Here is a 23020-nt window from a genome sequence, read left to right on the forward strand (position 1 = left end):
AAACAATTTAAAAACCTTTAAAGATGTATTGAGAAAAACCAGGTTTTTAAAAAAAAAAAAAAAAACACGTTTGTCATTACTAAAAAGAGACGTCTTTAGGTAAAAAAAAACCCCATGCTGCATAGGTAACGCAGATCGTTCTAGTTATCCGGTCAACAGGCGAAAAGCAAGCACTTTAGTCTTTAGCTCCAATCTTTTGTTCATTTCTTATTGCTGGAATTTCATATTCATTTCTTCGTGTTGGATGACTAAACCGGATGATGGTAGAGATGGTAAGCCAGCATTTTTACTCAGCCCCGCCCTGCTCAGCCTCGGGAGCGGACGCATTCTCAGCTGGTAGATCTGCTGCTTTTGCCTCTTTGCCACCTTGTGGTTCAGGGTTTTCTGGGCGTCTGCGTCGGTAATTGAAGTTGCGGCGGTACCGACGTTGAGGGGGCGGCTGACCTTGGGTCTTATCTCCTCGATTTTCCATATCCTCTTCACTGCCGTCCTCTCTGCGCTGTCTTTGGCGAGGAGGGCCCCTGCGGAACGGTGGTCTATAACCCCGATACATATTCTGTGTCACTGGTCTACCTTGTTCTCCTGCACCCTGGTTGTCCGCACCCTCCATCACCTCTCTCTGCACGGGAGGGTTGGAACGCTGTGCTCGACGCCCATAGGGTCTCCGCATGCAGTAAGGTGGGCGCCTGCGCCTGCGGTAGGGCCGGCGCTGTCGCGCCTGGCCTTAGGAGACACTCTCGGATCCCTCCGCCTTTTCCCCACTCTCACTCTTCTGGTACTTCTGCTGGAGGTTGCGTGGAGGACCGTTGCGACGTGGAGGACCGCTGCGACGTGGAGGACCGCTGCGACGTGGAGGACCGCTGCGACGTGGAGAGCGGCTCTGGTGGTCGCGGTCTGCGGCACGTTTACCGCCTTGCGCTGGAACCGCTCCAGGGCCTGCATCGTTTGCTGCTTCGCACCCTCTTCTCCTTCAACGACATCGGACTCCACGGTCTCCCCATCTCCTACACCGCGAAGGTGCCTCCTGGGGTTCTTCTTCTTTATGGCAGTCCGGTGAACAAATGCATCTTCCGCGGTGTCATTCCTGTTGATGAAACCACACCCGTTTCTCACACTGAACCATTTTGCTGTTCCCAAAACCTTCGATGCGATGGTCTTTTCGTCTCCGCCGGCAGGCGCCGCCGGTGTGAGGCCGCCCGGGCCGCCGCGCCCGGCGCCGCCGCTGCCCGTCGTGCGGGGCTTGGGGTCGGCAGCGCTGAGGGCGGGGGGCGGCGGGCGGCTGCCGGGTCTCGGCCTCGCTGCTTGTGGCTGCGGCGACGGTGACTGGGGCCCCCCGCGGCAGCAGCGGCTCTGCCCGGGCTGGGACGGTAACTAGGCCGGCGGCAGCGGTGAGACCGCTCGGGGCTCTCTGGGGTCCGCTCTCCGCTCCCGCTACCGATAGAACTCTGTGCTAACCACCTTTTAAATGTTTTCTTGTTTAATGATCAAAATAACTTTATGAGATAGGAACTACCACTGTCCCCATTTTAAGGGTGAGGAAGAGGTGACTTAGCAAGGTCAAGCAATTTGCCTACAGTCACAGATCTGGGCAGCATGACCTCAGGGCCCGTGCACTAAACCACGCACTGTCCTGTGCCCATTCTCATGTAGTATTTAAACATTTAAATAAATATTGCAGTTCTTGGGAAGGGTCAGTAACCACCTTCCATCTTGAGATAACCACGTTCCATCAGAATCATCAGAAACATACTTTTAGCAGCTACCAGCTGGCCCAATGCATAGGAGGCAAGAAGGATGAGAGTAGAGGGGCTGGAGGAGAGCTTTCCTTGGAGTCTTTCATTATCTCAAAGTTCCTTTCTCTTTGCAGGGTTCTGTCCAGTGATCACCACTCCCTTCATGTTCCTATGTTTCTTCATATTCACTCATGCACAAATACTATCTGACCTAGATCCTACACCTTGGTTTTCCCGCTGTGTAACCTTGGGCTAGTATCCTAACCTTTCTGAGCCTCATCTTCCTCATCTGTAAATGGCGATAACACTGACACATATAACCATGCTCTGAGAATAATGAGATCTAAAATATCTAGCATAGTACTCAGCACATAGTAAGTCCTTGATTCATATATACAACAAAAAAATGATAATTTTACTATCAATTCTACATCACGTTTGAATAGCATTCAATACTTTTCACAGTAGCTCCAAGCATTATTTCCTGTGCTCCTTACATCAACCTGTTTGGGGCAAAGGGCAGGAAAGATCTACAACCCCACTTTACAGATAATTGTCATTAAGATTTGTCATGTACCTACTCTGACTAGGGAACTGGACTAGGAATTTAGAGATGTATAACACTGTATACACTGACTTTCACAATGGTTTAGTAGCTATCCTTTTTTATGACAAGGTACACAGTGAATCCCTGGTGAGATAACAGAAAACATATATATTGGTCTCTGCCCCTCCTCATTCATGGCACAGGACTCTTAAAACCCTTGTAATTTCCTAAGTGGTAAGAGCATTAGGAGTATCTTTTGTCCTAATATTTGGTCTTTGCTAAGGAGGCGACTCTGGGTGGCTCCTGGATGAGGGCTGGTCATTGGAAAGACAAAGCCATGATTCGAAGCTTGGAATTTTCAGCCCTGCCTCTCGTTTTCTTGAGAAGGGAAAAGGGCTGGAAATGGAGTTAATGATCACTCAAGCCTACGTGATGAAGCTTCTATGAAACTCCAATAGTCTGGGGTTCGGAGAGCTTCCGGGCTGGTGAACACATGGAGGTACTGGGCAGGGGGATGGAGGGGGGTGGGCCTGGATGGGGCATGGAAGCTCCACACCTCTTCCCACCCACCTTGCCCTACACATCCCTTCCATCTAGACGTTAATCTGTATCCTTTACCATATTCTTTTATTATAAACTGCTGAATGTAAGTAAAGGTTTCCCTGAGTTCTGTGAAGCACTCTAACGAATTGGTCACACCCAAGGTGGAGGTTGATGGAAACTCCAATCTTTAGCCAGTCAGTCAGAAGCACAGGTGACAACCTTGACTGGTACCTGAAGAGGGGGGTAGTCTTATAGGACTGAGCCCTTAACCTATGGGGTTTGCTAGCACCAGGTAGACAGTGTCAGAATTGAGCTGAATTGCAGGACATCCAGCTGGTAGCAGAGCATTGCTCCTTGGTGTGGGACCCACTCGCCATCTTCATCTCCACCCCACCCGCTGCCCAACATGGGAAACTGGTGATCAGAACCCGTTAAAGAGAAAAACCCAAGGCCTTCCTGGTTTTGTGTTTTTCATGTTACACTCTGCCCCTTACTGACTGGAGATGAAGGCTACTTCTGTAGCCATAGTGGGGCACCATCACTTCAAGAAGCACAAAGGGAAGGGATCCAGATAAAATGATGCTTCCCCTGCTCCCCCCAGGGCAATCTTGTGGCCTCCTAGAAATTATGCTTATGAATATATGACTTACACAATGGAGTGATATGTAGCAGTCAAAATAAATAAAATACATGACATGCAATGCTATAGATAAGTGCCTTTTACATGCCAAGCACTTTCTAAACACTAGGGATATAGCAGTGAACGCAACAGACAAAAATCCCTGCATTCCGATAACTAAGTTCTAGGGTTGAAAAGAACAGTGGCCTTGGAGTGGGATAAATTCTAAGGCAAAATAGTGGTTAACAGCCTGGACACTGTGAGTTGGGCTGCTTGGGTTTAAATCTTGGCTCTTCCAATGGGCAAGTTACTTAATTTCTCTAAGCTTCCATTCCTGTATCTGTGAGTTAATAACGCCTACATTGGAAAGTTCCTTGAGGATGAATGATTTATCATATACTACACTGTTTAACATAGTGCCTGGTATACAGTAAGCACTCAATGGGTATTAGCAATGATTTATTGCTTGGTGAGACACTTACTTACCAAATCACTTAAGCCAAAATCGTGAGGGTATACTTGACACCTGACCCTTTTGATTATTGTGTTCTGTCAATTTTACCTCCTAAGTACTTCTTGAGTGTGTATATCCCCCCCCCTTTTCTCCCTTGCCATTATCTTAGCTCAGACTGACGCGTCTAGTATTGATTAGAAGATTAATTTGCCAAGTGGGCTCCCTGCCTTTAGCTTTCTTCTCCCACACATTCCTCTTCCTTGATCAAAAATTTGACCAAAAAATCATTTCCCTGATTGAAATCCTCCTTGAATGCTCCTTCCATGACCCTCCCTTGCTTGTAAACTCTTTAGCATGGTCTGTGAGACCTTCATAATCTAGCCCCTGCCTATCACCGGTCACCTCCCCTTGTACCCTAAGCCTCCACCACATTGGTCTCTCTCCCTAAACAGATTTTAAGCTCTTTGGGCAAAGGAAACGAGTCTTCGTTCCTCTGGTGTACCCAACACTTAACTTAGCACAGGGTGTGTCACATGGTAGGTGAACTGAAGTCTATTGAACAATGGTTGCGATGCTGTCATGATCATTTTGATGTTGCTTGGTAATAATAAATGATAACATGGTAACTGAACACTTGCCATGTCCAGGCACAGGGCTAAGTGCTTCACAGGCATCATTTCGCTTAATCATTTTTTTTAAAAAAACAAACCTATGAGAGAGGTGAGTGCTGTTAAGATGAGAAAACTTTGGTTTAGCAGGGTTTCGTAGTTCCCAGCATCACAGAGTGGTAAATGGTAGGGCAGGATGTCAAAAGCTGGTATGTGGATTCTAAATCCCTGTGCTTTGTTCCCATATGCATTTTGGAAATCTCAGAATGAGAAATAACTTCTCCATCTTTCTGCAAGGTCTCAGAAATGTTGACCAGTGGAATCCACTGATTAAAAGTTCTGGACATCACTGTTTCTCATACAGCTATCATTTCTATTTTAGTTCAGACTAATAACTCCAACTGGAATTTTTTACCTTATATACTTCCTTTTAGTCTAGGTATTTCATCCTAGGTCCCTTTCAAAGGTAACATGAAAGATTTGTTGAAATGTGTAGTTTTGCCAACTTATTTTAGAGGAAAAGCATATCTTAGAAACTTGATTCTAGACACCCCTTCTGGGAAAGTAGTATTTAACATGAAACGACCACAATTCATGCTTGCCATTCAGATGGGCAATGGTTAGATCAGTAGTTCAGCAGATGTTTTCTGAAATAAATTGTTATGCATTGCCACTGCTCTAGCTTGATCAGACGAGAAAGGGGAAGCCAGGAGTACATACATCTTCATTTTTATTCCTTTCTTAAGGATGAATGTGATTAATAAGACGGTAGACAAATGGAAGCAGCAACAGCTTTATAACCAAAACATGTTTTAAAATATCATTAGTTGTCAGTGCCAGGTACCAAACAATGCTGGTTGATGATAACAACAGATTACCTTTTACAGAGGCAAGAACTTGTATTACACTGTTTTGCATTTTATGTTTTAGAACTGAACAGAGTCTCACTTCCAAAGCAGAAATATAATTTGGATAGTATTAGCTGACCCTTAATGTCATTTAAAAATTTCATTTATAAACGGCTACATTATGACGAGATGCTCTACGATAATAATCACTTTGTTGTTGTTATATTATGGAACAATGAAAATCTCTATTAGGAAAACAGGTTGCTCTTGACACTTGCTTGTACTTGTAAATACTGCGAGAAAGAAGTAATTAGAGCTGTGGGAAATGTCCGTCATGGGAGCAGGCAGCCTTTAGAAATGACATTCTTGACTCAGTCGTCCCCTCCACAGATCTTTACGAGTGTGACTGCATAGTCTCCAGAAGTATCTGACTGTAAGGGACAGGACCGATGGAGAGGACAGACATGACGTAAATAATGAGGGGACCATGAATGAAGCAAATCGCACAGCACTAGGGGATTCACTGGCGTGTAAGGCTCATGACCTGTACCATTTAGTGAAATGCACCTGTAATTCCATCACCCATTCACACCTGAGTGTAATCCTGTTCCAGCCTAGCATCTTCTTTATAATATATGATGTTTAAATTCTTCCTGATATACTGCAATTAAATTTCAATTTGGGTTTAAAAAAATGAGTGCATCGATTACCTAATATTACATAATCTTATTTTTCTCACAAAACTTTAGGAAATTATAGTTTTAATAATATTTATATTATTTATCAAACACTTGCTCTTCTAAGGGTTAACTCCTTTAACCCTTATAATAACTCTGTACAGTAGATACCATAGTAGTTCTACCTAACAGATAAGTAAAACGAGAAAAACAGAGGTTGGGAAATTTGCCCCAAACTATATAGAGAATAAATGCAGAGGGAGGATTTGAACCCAGTTAACCTGGCTCCTTAACACCAAACTATACTTCCTGACTTAAGAAAGTGAAATGAACTACATCCCCACAGAGTATGTTTCCCAGTTCCTCTCCCCTAGGCTAGCCAAAAAAGGATCTTGGTTCAGAAAAGATACCAGGTGAGACTGAGGCTTTACAGTACAAGATGCCACGTTTGTTATGAGTCTGGGAGTTAGAAACCTGGGAGTCATCCTCGACTCCTTCCCTTCCTTTCTCCTCACACCAAGATGTTCATACCAAGTCCCTTAAGTTTTAACTCCTAGATATCTTTTGAGTCTTTGCTCTTTCCTCCTTTTGTATTACCAGTAGCTTTGCATCACTATTTTGTGTTACAGTCAGAGCTACCGTAATATGACGAATATAGTAACTCAACACCCCACATACCTTCTATCTTATGTCCAATTCATTCTCCACAGTCACAGGGATCTTTTCTAAATATACTTCTGGTCATGACACTAGGTGCTTAAAATTTAAACACTTCACTGGCCTCCCATCGCTCTTAAGCAAGACAAAATCCTTAGACATTGCCAGAAAAAGTTCTGAATGATCTGGTCCCGCCAGCCTCAATTTTCATTAATGTTTCCTCCACCACGAGATCTTTCCACTTGCAATTCCTTCTGTTAGAAGGCTCTGCTGACCTCTGACCCCCACAGCCTTCGCCTTGTTAAGTCTAGTCATTTTTAGATCTGAATCATAACCTTCCTGTAGGTCAAATCCTCCTGTTATGTGGTCTTATAGCACAATCTCCTTTACATTGAACATGGTTGTAATTTTACATTTATTTCTAATTCCATAAGGACAGAAAACTGTTTTCTTTACTTATAATTGTAATCCTGAACCTGGCACATAATATACATTCAGTAAATATTTTAAATGGAATGAATGGAATACGAATTCTGTGATCTCAAGTCTTCCTTTCAACTGAATGCATATTGCCACTCAGATTTTATTTTTCCATATTCCCAAGGTAGACTCCTAATCAATCAAGTGCCTCCTTAATTCTTATCCTCCTACTTCTCATCATATATATGTTTCTAGAGCATTCCCCTTTGAGAGCCTACTGACCGGCATAGCACCTGGCTCATGCGAAGCACTTAACACATGTTTATTCACCTGAAAGGCAAGCTCAAGACCCATTTCCCAAGAAATAGTCCCTATCTAATCCCAAACGTCTTTTTTTTTTTTTTTTTTTTGCGGTACGCGGGCCTCTCACTGTTGTGGCCTCTCCCGTTGCGGAGCACAGGCTCCGGACGCGCAGGCTCAGCGGCCATGGCTCACGGGCCCAGCTGCTCCGCGGCATATGGGATCTTCCCGGACCGGGGCACGAACCCTCGTCCCCTGCATCGGCAGGCAGACTCTCAACCACTGCGCCACCAGGGAAGCCCCATATTATTTCTTTATGTCAGCCACTTTATTCTCTCTTTTAAAAAAAAATTTCTTTTGCATTTATAATCTCACGTTTTAGTATGTACTATCAATGTGAAATATTATTAGGCAGAATACTGCGGTAACTCATATTATTATCTTGTGTTTTATTTATGCCCACCTCAGTCTCCACATAGATTATGAATTAATTGAGCGTAGCTATTATATTTTCCTTTAAAGACCCTGGAATTATGCTATTTATTAAATAGGTACTCAACTTGTTGATAAAGGAAATCTACCAAAAACTGTAATTTCATCGAATTTTTAAATTAAGATCCTATTATTAAGAAATACAGATTTGTTCTCACCTACTCTCTTCCTCTTCTCCTCCCCTCCAGTCATCATTTGAGAAAGGTGTTAATGAGCAGAGAAATGTCTAAATTAAAGGCGGAAGGAAGAGGAACCCAAGGCTGAGATGATATACAAAATGGAACTCTAGCTCCTGAATTGCAGAATTTTAACCATCGAAAACATCCTATTCGTCAGTCTTGAAAACGTAATGAGATTACTTGATAATGTATGTTAGGTGACAGAAGTGAAGAAACCTTAGATAATTTTAAATTACACACTGACCTCTGCAGCAATGGATTTTTCTTTTCTGTCAAGATACACGTTGCTTAAATGTTTCCTAATACAATAAGCCTCAATTACCCAGACCGTGGAGGGGGGGCAGGGAGAGCTACCAGTTAACTGAATTTTCTAGTTTGCCAAGGGTGAACTGAAGGCCTTCTTCGTGTTTCAACCTTGTTACTGGCAATCTTTATAAAACATATGCCTCTCCTTCTCTGCCTTGGTAAAAACAATTTGGTTATTGTTATTGTATCTTTCTCTGTTGATTGAAACTATTGTAATGTGTCAGATCGATTCAAATTTCGTTGAGTATGAGCAGTTGATGGAATCTGTCTGTGCTAAGCCCCAGGCACAGCCTGACAGCTGCCTTTTGGAATAAGTTTTCTATTTCAACTTAGGCGTGCATCTTTTCCTGCAAAGGTTTAGTGCAAAAACAACAGCTCTCATTAAAAACAAAAACCAAAAAACGAACGATCTTGGTGAATGGATCTAGCTGACGAACTGAGGTGCAGTGGAAGTCAACTGGTAATATTTACCAAAATTATGGATATATTTACATCTGTCTCAGCAATCCTACCAACTCACGAGAACTTATCCCTCAGATACACCTGTACCTTATGAAATTGTATATGCGTATTGCAGCGTTGTTTATAATAGCAAGAAACTTGAAACATCTGTTGATGTGGTAGGTACAAATATACAAATAATGGAATGATAGGCAGCTGTTAAAAAGAATGAGAAAGCTTCCTATATCCTGAAATAAAAAGAACTCCAAGGTGCAGAACGGTGTTATCTTTTGAGTCAAACGAAGAAGAAATTTAAAGTACGTACTTTTCTTCTATTGTCAGAAAGAAGAACTGAAATAAGTTAAAATGCTGCAATATAAAAAATAGGTTAGGGCTTCCCCGGTGGCGCAGTGGTTGAGAGTCCGCCTGCCGATGCAGGGGACAAGGGTTCGTGCCCCGGTCCGGGAAGATCCCACGTGCCGCGGAGCGGCTGGGCCCGTGAGCCATGGCCGCTGAGCCTGCGCGTCCGGAGCCTGTGCTCCGCAACGGGAGAGGCCACAACAGTGAGAGGCCCGCGTACCGCAAAAAAAAAAAAAAAAAAAAAATAGGTTAAGCAACTTGCATATGTAATTCACAAAAGAAGAAAAATTAGTGGCCACTAAACCTGAAAGAAATGTTGAGTGTCTTTTATGTGCCTGGGATTTTAAGAGCTGAAAAATAATCACTGTCTTCAAGGGATATTTTGTTATTACTCTTTTAAACTCAGGAAACACATTTACACACTGACAAGAGAGAGAAACCTAAGTCACACATCTCCATGTTTTGAGAATTATAAGGGAAAAAGGATGGGTAGAGAGAGGCATGATATGTTTTGCTATTTTAAAGAAGAGACTTACTTCAATTGCTGAATGTAGGGAATAGCCATACTGCTTCTTAAACTCTGCTCGAATGTCCAAAAGGTCAATTTCTGATCTGGAAACCATTATTCGGTTCAGAGTAAACTCATCAGTCCCAGCGCCCTGTTGAGAAATGCAAGCGTCCACAATACCAATCTCATTGCTCACAAAACAACACATAGCACTATATTTACAGGACATAGATAATGGTACACAAAATATTCAACCACAGTGACTCTCCTTCACTCATTTTTCATCGAGCAAACATCAACATTCATTTATTCAAGCAATATTTATTGAGCACTTTGTGCCATCACATTGTCAAATGCTGAAAAACAGAGAGGAGATGCCCCGGTTAAACTTTCAAGTTTGTAAAGGATACAAGCGAGAAAATGGGCCATTACAATAAAACCTGACATATGGGAACGACAGGGTACTATGGGAGCATATGCTCGGGAGGCCTAAGATAGATCAAAGATTAGGAAAGGTCTGTTTGAGAAAGTGGTATTTAAGCTGGGGCCTAAATAATCAGCCAGGGGAAGAAGGAATGGAGTTCTTACAGAGAGGAAAACAAGTGTTCCTACACAGGAAACAGCATGTGTGATGATTTAGGGCAAGAACATAAATAATCAGAAAGAACAGCAAGAAATATGTCCAGAAAGGCCAGACTTTGTAAACTGTGAAATGAAATTCGACTTTATCCCAAGTGTGAAGAACTACTGCAATCTGTTAAACATGAGGGTGTTGAGATCAGATCAGATTTGTGGTTTCTGAAAATTCCTTTGACAGCAACAGTATGAAGAATGGACTGCAGGGCAAGGGTGGGATGAAGATAACAGAATAAGACTAGAAGCTTTGGGACCCATCCAGAGATGATTACATAACCAGAGAGAGAAGGGGAGAGACAGAGAGACAGAGACAGAGACAGAAAGATGATGATGATGATGGCCTGACCTAGAATAATGGCAGTAGGGATGGAGAAAATGGATAGATTGAAGAGATGCTCATAAAGGTTGATTGACAAAACTTAATGATATATCATCTGAGGAGAATGAAGGAGAGGGAAGTGTAACATTTCTCGCTGAACGGTTAGGTGAATATTGACACTATTCATTTATTCATTCATTCAACAAATGCTTATTGAGCACCTCCTACGTGCCAGACATTGTGCCATGTGCTGTGCATATGGTAGTGAACGACACAGATGATATCTCTGTTCTCATGCAGTTTACGTTCTAATAGATGGAGATGGACAGTAAAGACAATGAACAAGTTGCTTGGGTACACGGTAATAAGAATGATGGGATGGAGTGTGAGTGAAAGGAGGCCAGCTGACTGGTGTAGTGAGGGAAGGCCTCTCCCAGGAGGTGACATCTGAGCTGAGACCTCAGAGATGAGAAGGAGACAGCCATAGGCAGACCTGGAGGAGAGAGGATGACACATGCAAAGACCCTGACATGGGAAGAGGCTCAGCACTGTCAAGAAACAGAAAGAAGGCTGTGGCTGATGCGTAGAAACAAGGCTGGGGAGGAAAGGCATAACTTCAGCGACTTGGGCAAGGCTAGTTCCTGCTGGGGTTATCCACTGAGATGACTGAATGCAGGATGGGGGGCAAGACTGGGGTGGGAGGTGAGGTGAGGAAAATGATGTGTTTACTTTGGACACAGCTTTGTAGGAGCACATGGACTTCCACAGGAAATGTCCAGGAAGAAACTGAAGTAAGCACCTTCTGTGTGCCAGGCTCAGTATGAGGGTCTAAAGACATAAAAGAGCAAGAAAACCTCCTGAACAGATTCCTGGAGCTCCCCATCCAGCAGTGGCAGCAGACGAGAAAACACAGGGTTTCTGTATCATGAGAGGCCGCTGACGCAGTTTGGTTTAAGTAAGGCAGCTTGGGAGGCTACTGGCTCACGCTGGAGGTCTGCCATCCTAAAGCAAGTTGACTGCCCACATTACTGTGAAGTGGGGGAAATGATTTACTCAACACTTCAGTGTACCTACGTCTGTAATGATTAGGGTACTCATTAACAACCAATGAGCCAAATTAGTAGACACATTAGCTACAGGAAAGAACTCATCAAGGTGGAAAAGAAATACAAAATTCCATCAACATTAAGCAATATTTTTACATTCTCCTTGAGGCAAGTTAAGAATATATATGAAATTTCCAGACCAACCTTCAAAGCTTGGTGCAGTCTTTTAGCTAAAAAGGCAGGCGTGTTCCTTGCACAACAGACTGTTATAAAAAAGCAAAGTAATGTTCAGTTTCATTTAATAGAAATTGAGTTAATCTACAGTAATACGTTTAACAAAAAATTTTTTTAAGTAACCATACCACTCTCCTCCCCATTCCTGGCTTTTCTTTAGAATGAAAGAGTGAATGAATACTTAACCTGAATTTCAAAGCCTTATAATGTCATATTTGCATGGAACTTTAGCACAGTAATTATCCTTAGCCACAGGGAAAATAAAATTACCTGCCAAAGAAACTCTCACAGCCGCTGACTCATTTCCAGATCCCAGACACACCAACACCTACGCTTACATTGATAACTCCCTAGGGTGTACCACTGCTCCGTTTCTAGCATCTTTGACTACTGATGAATAGCTTGGGTCTAAAGACTGCAGAGGTGTTGCTCCAAATAACACATTAGGTAAGTAAGGGCACTGCAGCTCAGTTTAAAACCAGTTTTTCCAATGGAAAGATTTTCCCTTAAATGACTGGATTAGAATTTATAGGTTGATTCATTACATTAGAACCAGCACCTATAATCTAAATTCAGTCATCAAAAAAAATACTACAATCTTTCAATTCTTTATTTTGAAATAACAAGTAAAGCAGAATAAGAAAAAGATAATAGGCAAAAACATAAGCAAATTAATTATCCTTTAAGTAAAGTGAAAACAGCCAGGACTAGAAAAGTCTGTAGGGAATAAATCTATTTATGGCAACACAATTATTTTTATCGTCTTACATCTGACCTCTAGGTAGGAATCTGACCCAAAGTGAAGGAATTTTATAATGAATTTTGGAGAACAGAACAAGAATAGTGACTTTCTCATGATGCCTTTCAGACTCCCTTAAGGAAAGCTAAAAGGCCTTTTGTGTAAGTGATTTAAGGGAAACAGAAAGAGAAATATATTAGAAACATGGAATCTGGGAGAAACATGAAAACAGTTATAGATTTGAAGCTGTCTGAGAAGAAATCAAGGATGCAAATTGATATTACCTGTTTTTTTCTCAAAGTAATATTCGGCAAGCCTTAATCATTTGATTGAAAGTTTTATGCCCACTTTTAAGCTATTAAGCTTTTCAATCATCTCCCTCACCCCAGACTAAACTCAGAGAATCCTTTCTTTTCATAACCCTTTACCTTGTTCTCCGCTTTATGTTCTTAAACACACGATTTGTTCCTCAGGAATATTTGGGGAGATGGTGGCATATGCAGTATAAGGAAGCTTGCTTTAAGACCCAACCCCAGCAGGGAAACTGAGGGAAATTCCTAAAAATCAGGGAGTCCACTGAAGTTCATTATGATGACCCAGTGTTCACAGCTGCCCGCAGATGCTCTCTTGACCAAAATTTACTCAGGCCCCTCCCCTCCCCCACACAGGCCCCTGAACCCCAGCTTGGCCCCCAGCCTGAGCAGGTGCTGAAATGCAGAACGCGTCCCCTTTTCAGCTGGTCCTGAGAACCAGTTGACACAGCGAGACACATTTCCTGTCAACCCCCAATGATTATGCCGCCTTGCTTGTCCAACTTCCCTTTGAAAGTTTCTGCTGAGGTCTGTTTATCTCCTCCCCATAAAAGAAAAGCTTTTTCTGTTTGATTTTCAGACTCTTGTACATTTCTGAGACTCAACTATTCTCCCTATTGAAATAGTCTGTTTGAATAAAGCCTCTCCTTATCTAAGCCCAGATCTGACAGCTGGCGATCTTCCTACCATGCATTTCTAAGATGTTAGAACTCAGATGGTTTTTCACGTCAAAAGCTATGCGTTGACATACTGTATTAGAGTCCTTGTATATGAAATAGCCAGGACAGGCAGATCTATCAACACAGAAAGTAAACTGGTAGTTGCCAGGGGCTGGGGGCTGGGGAGGAGTGGGGAGTGACTGTCAAGGGGCACAGGGTTTCTTTGGGGGCTGATGGAAATATCCTAAACTTAGATAGTGGTGACAGTTGCAAAACTCTGTTAAGACACTAAAAAGCCCTGAATTGCATACTTTGGGTGAGTTTTATGGTACTTAAGTTATAGCTCAATAAAGATTAAAAAAACACTGTTGTATTCCAATGGTAGACTGAAATAGAAAATGAGAGTGTGACATACCTTGAACTTTCAATTATAAGGTCTTTCTTTTACTTGAAAAAATAATGTGCATAATTTAGTGCATAATTCAATGTCTATTTCCGAAAAAGCTTCTTAGCTCAACGAAGTGAGAATTTGTACATCTCAATAAAGTTTTTCAAATATTACAGCAGGCAAGGTAAAAAGCAGCAAAATTGATGTAAAGATTAAAATATGAAATGGAGGGACTTCCCTGGTGGTCCAGTGGTAAAGAATCTGCCTTCCAATGCATGAGACATGGGTTCAATCCCTGGTCAGGGAACTATGATCCCACATGCCATGGGGCAACTAAGCCCGCATGCCACAACTACTGAGCCCATGCACTCTGGAGCCCGTGTGCCACAACTGGACAAAGAAAACCCGCGCACCGCAACTAGAGAGAAGCCCGCACGCCACATCGAAAGATCCCATGTGCCGCAACTAAGACCCAATGCAGCCAAAAAAATTAAAACATAACAAACAAATAAAAACCAAATAAATATTAAAAAAAGAAATGGAAAAAAATTAACTGGCTATATCATTGCCACTGGAATATTCTCACAGCTAATTATGGAGGCTGGTCTCTAATTCCTTTTTTTTTTTTTCTTGGCCATGCCACGCTGTACGCCTGTGGGATTTTAGTTCCCCGAACAGGGATTGAACCTGTTCCCCCTGCAGTAGAAGTGCAGAGTCTTAACCACTAGACTGCCAGGGAAGTCCCTGATGCATATTTTTTAATTGAAGAAGCAGCTTCTTTTTCCTTCTTGGCCTATCTTTTAGCAAATCAATCAGAGTCATATATTTTAAGCGGCATTTGGATCAACAGTCCTATTCTTGGCACTGAAGAGAGGCTCAGAAGTTAAATGAAATAACATATGTGGAGGAAACGCCCAGACTTTAGTGAGTGCTTGCTCCCTGGGATATTTTCTGCAATTTAAAATATCAATAGTTGAGCATGGACTGTGTGATATGTGCAGGTTTCAGTCTCTGTTCACGCTGCAGCATATTGGAGGGGTTGGTTGACATCCTAGACTGTGGAGCCCAAGTGCCTAGGTTAGAATTCCAGCTCTACCACACTTTCCCTGGGTAACTTGGGGAAGGAACTTAACCTTCCGGTGCCTCAGGTTTGCCACGGGGCGGGGGGGGGGGGGTAATAATAGTCCCTAATCATGGGATTGTTACGAGGCTTAAATGGGTTGGTATTTGTAAAGAGGTTAGCACAACGCTGAGCGAGGTGCCTGATGAGTATTTATTTAAAAACACAATTTGAGGCACCCTAATGGGGAGTTCACCCTCCAGAGATGGTAATTAACATTTGAAAGATGAATCAGAGGCTCACCCCGGAGGAGGTTACCCTCAGACATCAGCTATCTTTAACTCACCGTAGGAGCTATTAATTATCATGATGGACGTTAGATATGATTTTTCATCGGGCGAAATGACAAGCTGTGTGGAGTACAGGTACTCCTACCCTGGCGTTAATGGAGAAGCAGCCTGGAGCAAGCCCAATAGCCACTCAACACTGGGTTCTGAACAACTCAGGATTGTTCATAACAAGTTAGGATTGCTCTTTAGGCTTCCGAACAATCCTGTTTCTGGACGAGCACTTAGATTTTCATTGCCTGACTCTGACTAGAATGGTCACTGAATCCTGTCTTCCAAGAGTGTCTCATTTCTCTGAATGCAATCTTTCTTGCAAGGTGTTCTTTGGGTTCCTAAAAGCACAGACTGCAGAGACCTGATTGAGAAGACAGATCAGCTTATATAAATAACCGTGGTTTTGTCTGCTTGTTAATCCATGTGTCTCTCCAGGAACGGATTCAGTCTGTGACTTATTTTCTTTCTGATATTCCCTGTTTGCATCACCAAGAGGGAGGAGATCTGTAGTTCCGACCTGAGTTTAACTTTGGGAGGCCACTGCCAAAAATAACCAAATATGATGAATTACCAAATGGGCTTAGGTCTGTGTTTTCAACAGCCTCCATAAAAATGCCAGCAAGAATGTAATATTTTTATCTCTCAAGGAGTTGACGATCCAAACGTGGTAACAAGACAAATACAGAGTTAAAAGGCAAAGGAAGACCTAAAAAGATAACTTCTTCCGGCATCCATTTAACAATATTAGTTGAGCATATTGTGTGTACCGTGGACGGTGCTGAGGTCTATGAGAAGCATAAGGATGAAATCAGTCAGGATTCTGAGACGAAAAGAGCTAATCTTGAGATTTATTTAAAACAAGTGCAAAGTAACTCAGTTTATAAGCACTCAAGGGCTTACCTATGGCTAGCAGTAAGTCTTCAAAACGCCCAGACAATTCTCCTTTTATGCTGTCCTCGATGTCCTTCTGGCTGATATTTCTGTATTCATCAAATGCTAAAACAAAAACCAGCACCACAAAAATATTTAAAGTATCCCAGTTGACCACACTTGAATATATTGTGGTTTTTGATTTGACAGGCAGCAAATCAGGTTATTAAGTGGCAAGCTCAAAAACTCCTTTAAAACATCAAAAACTCAGCACAGAAGTTTTTGTTTGTTTACTACTTTAAAAAAAATGTCATCTGCAATCAAACCTGAACTTCATAGGCCATTTTCTTCAATGATCAATCTCTCTCTCTCTCTCCTCTCTTCCCTCCCCATTCCCCAGGCTGTAAGCATTTAAAATAGCCTGAAAGGTTAACAGATAAATAATTTATCTAATAAGGTGGGCTACTTTTAAATTATAGCAGCACCTGGGAAACAATAATGTGGTCATGAGTCAAATATGTTTTAAATCTGCTAAAGAAATCTTAATTATGAAGATTTTGTGCCGAGTCAATCATTCCCTAAGGCAGCTTGGCCTACTTCATACTTACTAGGAGGCATTCAAAGTACTTGACCAACATTTGCCCAAAAGCAAAACCTGTACCTACGTCACCGAGCACGTAGGCATACTTTGTAAGCCAAGTATATTTTTTCCAAGTGAATTTCAAAACGAGAAAATTTGGAGAGAGATCTAGGATTGTTTGGTCTTTATTTTTCAAACAAAGACATCAATAAAGCAACTATAATATACTACTGCCATTGTTTTATAAAAAGGATGAAATTTTAATGCCCAAGTTTCCTCATTTTCCCATGAACTCGGCATAAGCGTAGTCATCACTGTGGTTGTTCTCTAGACCAGCACTGGGGAGCCACAGTCAGATGTCCCTAGTAAGTGGAGATTTGGGTTTCTGGGTGCCGTTGCTTCCAGAATGACTCAGAGAGATGCATGAGTGAAGGGGTGGGTGCTGAGGTGTTCCATGGAATAGCTGGTCTGATAAAAAGTGTTCCCCCTCACCCATGTACCTTCATATCAGAAAAAGCTAAATGTTAATCTGCATTAATGCATTAACAAAGACTCACCCACAGTGCCTAGTTTTCCTGGAAAGTGGCTAACTAGGCAAGAGATGGGCTGGAAGCAGTGCCGTCAGGCTCCTCCATCCCACGGGAACACTCCTCTCTGCTCTCACCCCAGAGAGCTGTGCCTCTCTTCTCCCTGCCATCCCTCCCACCCCCACCCCCCAGGTTGTTTCCTGAAATGTTTGTACGTAAAAATGGGACAGCCTTCACGATTTTTCACTTCGTTTTCCAGAACTATGTATGTTAAACCTTGAAATATTTGCCAAAACAATACAATGCAAAAAAGGATTGTAATGCGAGTCCATACTCAGTTTCAGTTGAGGAAAGCTCCTTAAACAGAGGATCTCAGTGAACGCATCTTCATCCGTGCCCCATTTGTTCTCACCAGCATTATACAGAATCTGTTGGACAAGGGAGAAGACTTAAATGTTATTACAGACCCAATTCTGTCTCTTTCTGAGGAGGTGGGATGAGAAGAGGGGCAAGTTTATTTTACAGGTCATTGAGATCATCGATAATCCGTGTCTCTCACTTTTAGTGGACTGGAAATCTGACAGTTGTGTGGCAGGGGCCGGGGGAATAATAACCATCACTGGGGAAGGCAGAAAGGTGGGGTTAGGGGATCCCCAGGTGTCAGGCTTCTCCTCCAGACAGGACAGGAGAGAGCATGACCCCGGCTGGTGCCTTAGAAGTGAGAACGCAGTCAGGAGGGAGAATCGTTAAAGGAGATGTTTTCTTTGCTCTGTTACCGACCTGGGCATCCTCTTTGGCCAGCTGTTCATCCACTTTCAGACCCTCATCTCTTCTACCCTAGACAGGGAAGATTAAAGTGAGGGCAATCCTTTTAAAAATAAAAATTCAATCACTCGGCATTCCAACCAGGAGGGCATCTTAGAGCTGCTTCTTCAGTGGCAACCACACAGCACAAAAGAATCAGGCACTTGGGGCTCTCATTCTGGCACCGACTAGCCATGAAACCTGTAGCAAATCACACAGTCTTCTGAGCCGCAGTTTCCTCCCCTGAAAACTCAAATGTCTGAATGGAATCAAAAGACAAGCCATACACTGGGAGAAAAATATCTGAAAACACATATCTGATACAGGACTTGTATCTAAAACATATAAAGAACTCTTAAACCCCAACAATAAGATAACAAACAACCCAATTAAAAATGGGCAAAATATCTGAATAGACATCAGATACACAGATGGCAAGAAAGCACGTGAAAAGATGCTCAATGTCATAGGCCATTAGAGAACTGAAAATTAAAACAATACCCCTACACACCAATTAGAATGGATAAAATTCTAAGCAGTGACAACACCAAACGCTGGCAGGGATGTGGAAAAACAGGAAATCTCATTCCTTGCTGTTGGAAATGCAAAATGGGACAGGCTCTTTGGAAGACAGTTTGGCAGGTTCTTACAAAACTAAACATACTTTTACCATACGACCCAGCAACTGTGCTCCTTGACACTTACCCAAATAAGGTGAAATCTAATGTCCACACAAAAACTTTCACATGGATGTTTACAGAAGCTTTTGTTCATAATTGCCAAAACTTGGAGGCAACCAAGCTGCCCTTCAACAGGTGAATAAACTGTGGCATATCCATACAATGCAATAGTACTCGGTGATAAAAAGGAAATGAGTTATCAAGCCATGAAGAGAGGCCGTCTGAAAAGCCTGCATACTGTATGATTCCAACTATAGGACAGTCTGGAAAAGGCAAAACTATAGAGATAAAGAGATCACTGGTTACCAGGCGTTCAGAAGGAGAAACAGAGGGATGAAGAGCTGGAGCACAGATGATTTTTAGGGCAGTAAAACCATTCTGTATGACAGTGTAATGGTGGACACAAGATATTACACATTGGTCAAAACCCATAGAATGTATAACACGAGGCGTGAATCCTAATGTAAACTATGGACTTTAGTTAATAATAATGTGTCAGTTCATTCATTCATCATCTAATTCATCATCTAATTCTTTTATCATTCATTCATCATCTAATTCATTCATCAGCTATAACCAATGTACCACACTAGTGCAGATGTTAACAACAGGGCTCACTGTGACGGGGGGAGGGGGGAGGGGGAGGGGGAGGGGCATATGGGAGCTCTCTGTAGTTTCTGCTGCATTTTTCTGCAAATCTAAAACTGCTCTAAAAAATAAAGTCTATTAAAATAAACCAAAACTTCAAAGATTCCCCACTAACTCTACTGTTGAAGGCTCTGTGGCTAAGTGCGTGTGCTTGTACACAAACAATTCAGCACATTATAGCGAGATGGGAGACGGAGAAGGAAAAGAAGATTGCCTGAATTATTTTGCAAATTATAGGTGAATGAAACATTTGGCTATAATACTTTAAAAATGCATTTGTTCCAAACTAGTGGTTACCGGTAGGGAGAGGGAAGGGGGCAGGGGCATTATAGAAGTAGGGGAGTCAGAGGTACAAACTCTCAGGTATAAAACACGCTCTAAGGATATACTGTACAACACAGGGAATATAGCCAATATTTTATGATAACTATAAATAGAGTATAACCTTTAAATAGTGTGAATCACTATACTGTACACCTGTAACATACAATATTGTAGAGCAACTATACTTCAATATAAATAAATAAATAATAAATAAAAATTTTGAAAATGCGTTTGTCCCTATTTGCAAATATTAGGTCTTTGTATGCCTGCCTGAATTTTTTTAAAACTACTTTTTTTTTTCTTTTTTAATTTATTTATTTAATTTATTTATTTTTGGCTGTGTTGGGTGTTCATTGCTGCGTGTGGGCTTTCTCTAGGTGCGGCGAGCAGGGGCTACTCTTCCTTGCGGTGCGCGGGCTTCTCATTGTGGTGGCTTCTCTTGTTGCGGAGCACGGGCTCTAGGCACGCGGGCTTCAGTAGCTGTGGCACGCGGGCTTCAGTAGTTGTGGCTCATGGGCTCTAGAGCACAGGCGCAGTCATTGCGGCGCATGGGCTTAGTTGTTCCGCGGCACGCGGGATCCTCCCAAACCAGGGTTCGAACCCATGTCCCCTGCACCAGCAGGCAGATTCTTAACCCCTGCGCCACCAGGGAAGCCCCGGGCTGCCTGATTTTTGCATGACTTCTTTTCTCGGTTTCTTTCAGTGCTGCTACTACTCTGCTCTAACTAGTCATCCCTAGTTTGCCGCCTTCTTGTTCTCCTTTCATCATTCACTCTGCTCCAATAATAAAAACGCTGATGATCACTGGTATTAATTACAACAAGCCAGCACCACCACGTACTGATGCAGTGATAACTTTCTCTGTGCTAAGTATTTCACACTCTTTCTCCCTTAATCTTCTCAACACGCTCTGAGTCTGGTACTGTTCCTACTTTAATTGAACAGATGTGAAATGAAGGCTTTGAGGCTTGACTTAAGGTAACTCGTCTCAGCATATCAAGCTAGCAGGCAGCAGAGGAGCAGCAGACTCCAGGTCTTATTCGGAAACCCTGCCCAGGAGCCTTGCTCTCCACTGCCTTCTGTGGGCGTGTGTCCTCACGTGCACACAAGCAGATCTGCACTTGTGAATACAGACCTGTGGGATCGTATGTTTGCAGCGATACCTCATCAGTTTGGGTTTGTAGGTTCAAACGTCATAAGGTTGTCACCATTGGAAACCACTGAAACCATAATTAGGATAAACTGTTCCTTAGTGGCATAATGCCTTACTTTGGCAAGTGCTGCTTCAACCCTCAGGCTGGGATGGTTGTTGGGATTTTCTCACACATTAAGGGCTGTGTAAATCAGCTGCAAGACGCTGTTGAGATAGGGCTTAAATCATTTTCTCTCTTACACACACCTATGACTCTATCTCATCCTTGACCTCACCACCTTTTTTATAAAACCAAGACCCTCCTAAAAAGAGACGGCAAGGTGTGGTCTCATTTGGTCACATGGTGATGAATGGTTTAGCAGCTCTTCCAAAGGGGGCAAGGATGAAGTTCCAGCAAGCCACATTTTTTTAATCCTGAGACTGATATACCCATCTCTGAAGATTATTCATCTGTATCGTGCTTCCTACTTAATTTAAGTGCTACCAAAAGAAATATATATTCTTTCAAGTCCAGAACAAAATCAACATGTTCTTAAAAATGGAGACAAAATGGAAATGAACAATTATTTTCCTTCCAGATGAATGTGCAGAACATTTTCTAATGTATTATGAAACCTGATCAAAATACATTTAATTCATATACTGACCAAAACAAGATTTTTTGGTTACATCCCTATGTTGTACCTTTATGAGGGTGGTTAAATATTATACTGCGTGGGGGCAAAATGTAAATGTAAGATGAACAAATCATTTCATAAGGAAAACTGCAATCTCATCGTCTCACTTTGGTTATTTTCAAACACCCTAAAAACTATTATTGACCATGCAGCTTATTGGGGACTTAAAAAGTAAAAAATAAAACCTTACATCTGCCAAAGTCAACAGAGCTTTCCGGAAGTCACCAGATGTTTCAGAACTAATTTCATCTCCAAGACTCTTCTTATACACTGAAACCAGATAAGAATGAAATTAAGCCTTGATGAACTAAAAAATATTATTATAAAACACAGAAAAGCTTAAAATGTCAACACTGGCAAGGAATGAGTACCTGATAAATTAAATCTTGTTGCTTCTTTTTTTAAAAAATTTTTTAGTGCTCTTCTGATATGGATACATTCTTCTTGTAACTATTACCGCAGTGTGTGGTGTGACAGATGCAAAAGAACAGAAACAGCTGCCATTCTGGATCAAATCATGGTTCATTTTATCTGACAAAGGCACTAAGGAAGGTATAGTGAGAAAGCTAGGATGGGCAAGCTGTTAGTTTGCCTTCCAATTTCTATTACGTCCGCCTTCCATAGGAATTGAACCCTGGCCTTAAGCAAGATATAATGCACACAGCGTAAAGACCACATTCTGAGCTCTCCTCTTGGCAATGAAACGTAGGCAGACCTACGCGACATTGCTGGGAAATCTCCTTAATGATGGCTCATGCCAATCTTAGTCCCTTACTCCATCCTACTGCCTGGTGTGTAGATGGATCCTTGGCGCTTGGGCAGCCATCTTGGTCTATGCAGGACTATATCTGAGCGATGGCATAAATATAAGCAGGAAGGGGCCTGGGTTCCTGAAAATTTTGAGGCGCTGTCATGCCAGTCCTAGAATCGTCTATCTCCAGACTGCTTCTACATATGAGATAAATAAATGTTTATCTTATGTAAACCACCGTTATTTTTCTGTTTTATTGACTCTAACCCTAACCTTAATGCATACAGTTAGAACGTATTATTTCATAGCTCTCAAAAGTAAGAAAGCTTCCCAAAAACATACTGTTTCCCCATAACAAATGCCAACTGTGTGTTCGCATATTTTTAGTACCGAATAGTTGTAGCTCCTTTTGCATAGCCTGTGATGTGCAGTGTCCACTGAATTTTAAACCTCTGTTCTGCTCTACCCATGGAGCAGTGATTCTCTTCGAGCCACTGTATACCTGGATGCAGCTGACACCAGGTAGCTATTTGAACTCCACCTGCATCATCCTCAAGACCGCTATAAAATTAGTCATATGA

At 42.2% G+C, this 23020-nt stretch overlaps 1 protein-coding gene, 1 non-coding gene and 1 pseudogene across 2 annotated transcripts in view; all 3 read right to left on the reverse strand.

Moving 5' to 3' along the window:
- Positions 1–286: 286 nt before the first annotated feature.
- On the reverse strand, positions 287–3200 carry LOC136123148 (Y-box-binding protein 1 pseudogene; annotated as a pseudogene).
- A 2183-nt stretch (positions 3201–5383) lies between these two features.
- ANXA3 (annexin A3) overlaps positions 5384–23020 on the reverse strand; it is a 54273-nt gene continuing 36636 nt past the window's right edge. Inside the window, exons 7-13 of the mRNA XM_065877689.1 lie at positions 21879–21958; positions 18183–18239; positions 17737–17830; positions 16326–16421; positions 11898–11956; positions 9721–9843; positions 5384–5783 (exon numbers count right to left, since the gene is read on the reverse strand). Of these exons, the coding sequence (XP_065733761.1) occupies positions 5724–5783; positions 9721–9843; positions 11898–11956; positions 16326–16421; positions 17737–17830; positions 18183–18239; positions 21879–21958 (569 nt within the window). The 3' untranslated portion in view covers positions 5384–5723. The remainder of the gene's footprint in view (positions 5784–9720; positions 9844–11897; positions 11957–16325; positions 16422–17736; positions 17831–18182; positions 18240–21878; positions 21959–23020) is intronic.
- Positions 14691–14763, reverse strand: TRNAR-UCU (transfer RNA arginine (anticodon UCU)). Its single transcript has one exon. It is a non-coding gene; the product is annotated as a tRNA-Arg (tRNA).

This window comes from Phocoena phocoena, chromosome 5 (genome assembly GCF_963924675.1).
Source record: "Phocoena phocoena chromosome 5, mPhoPho1.1, whole genome shotgun sequence".
Lineage (NCBI taxonomy): Eukaryota > Metazoa > Chordata > Mammalia > Artiodactyla > Phocoenidae > Phocoena > Phocoena phocoena.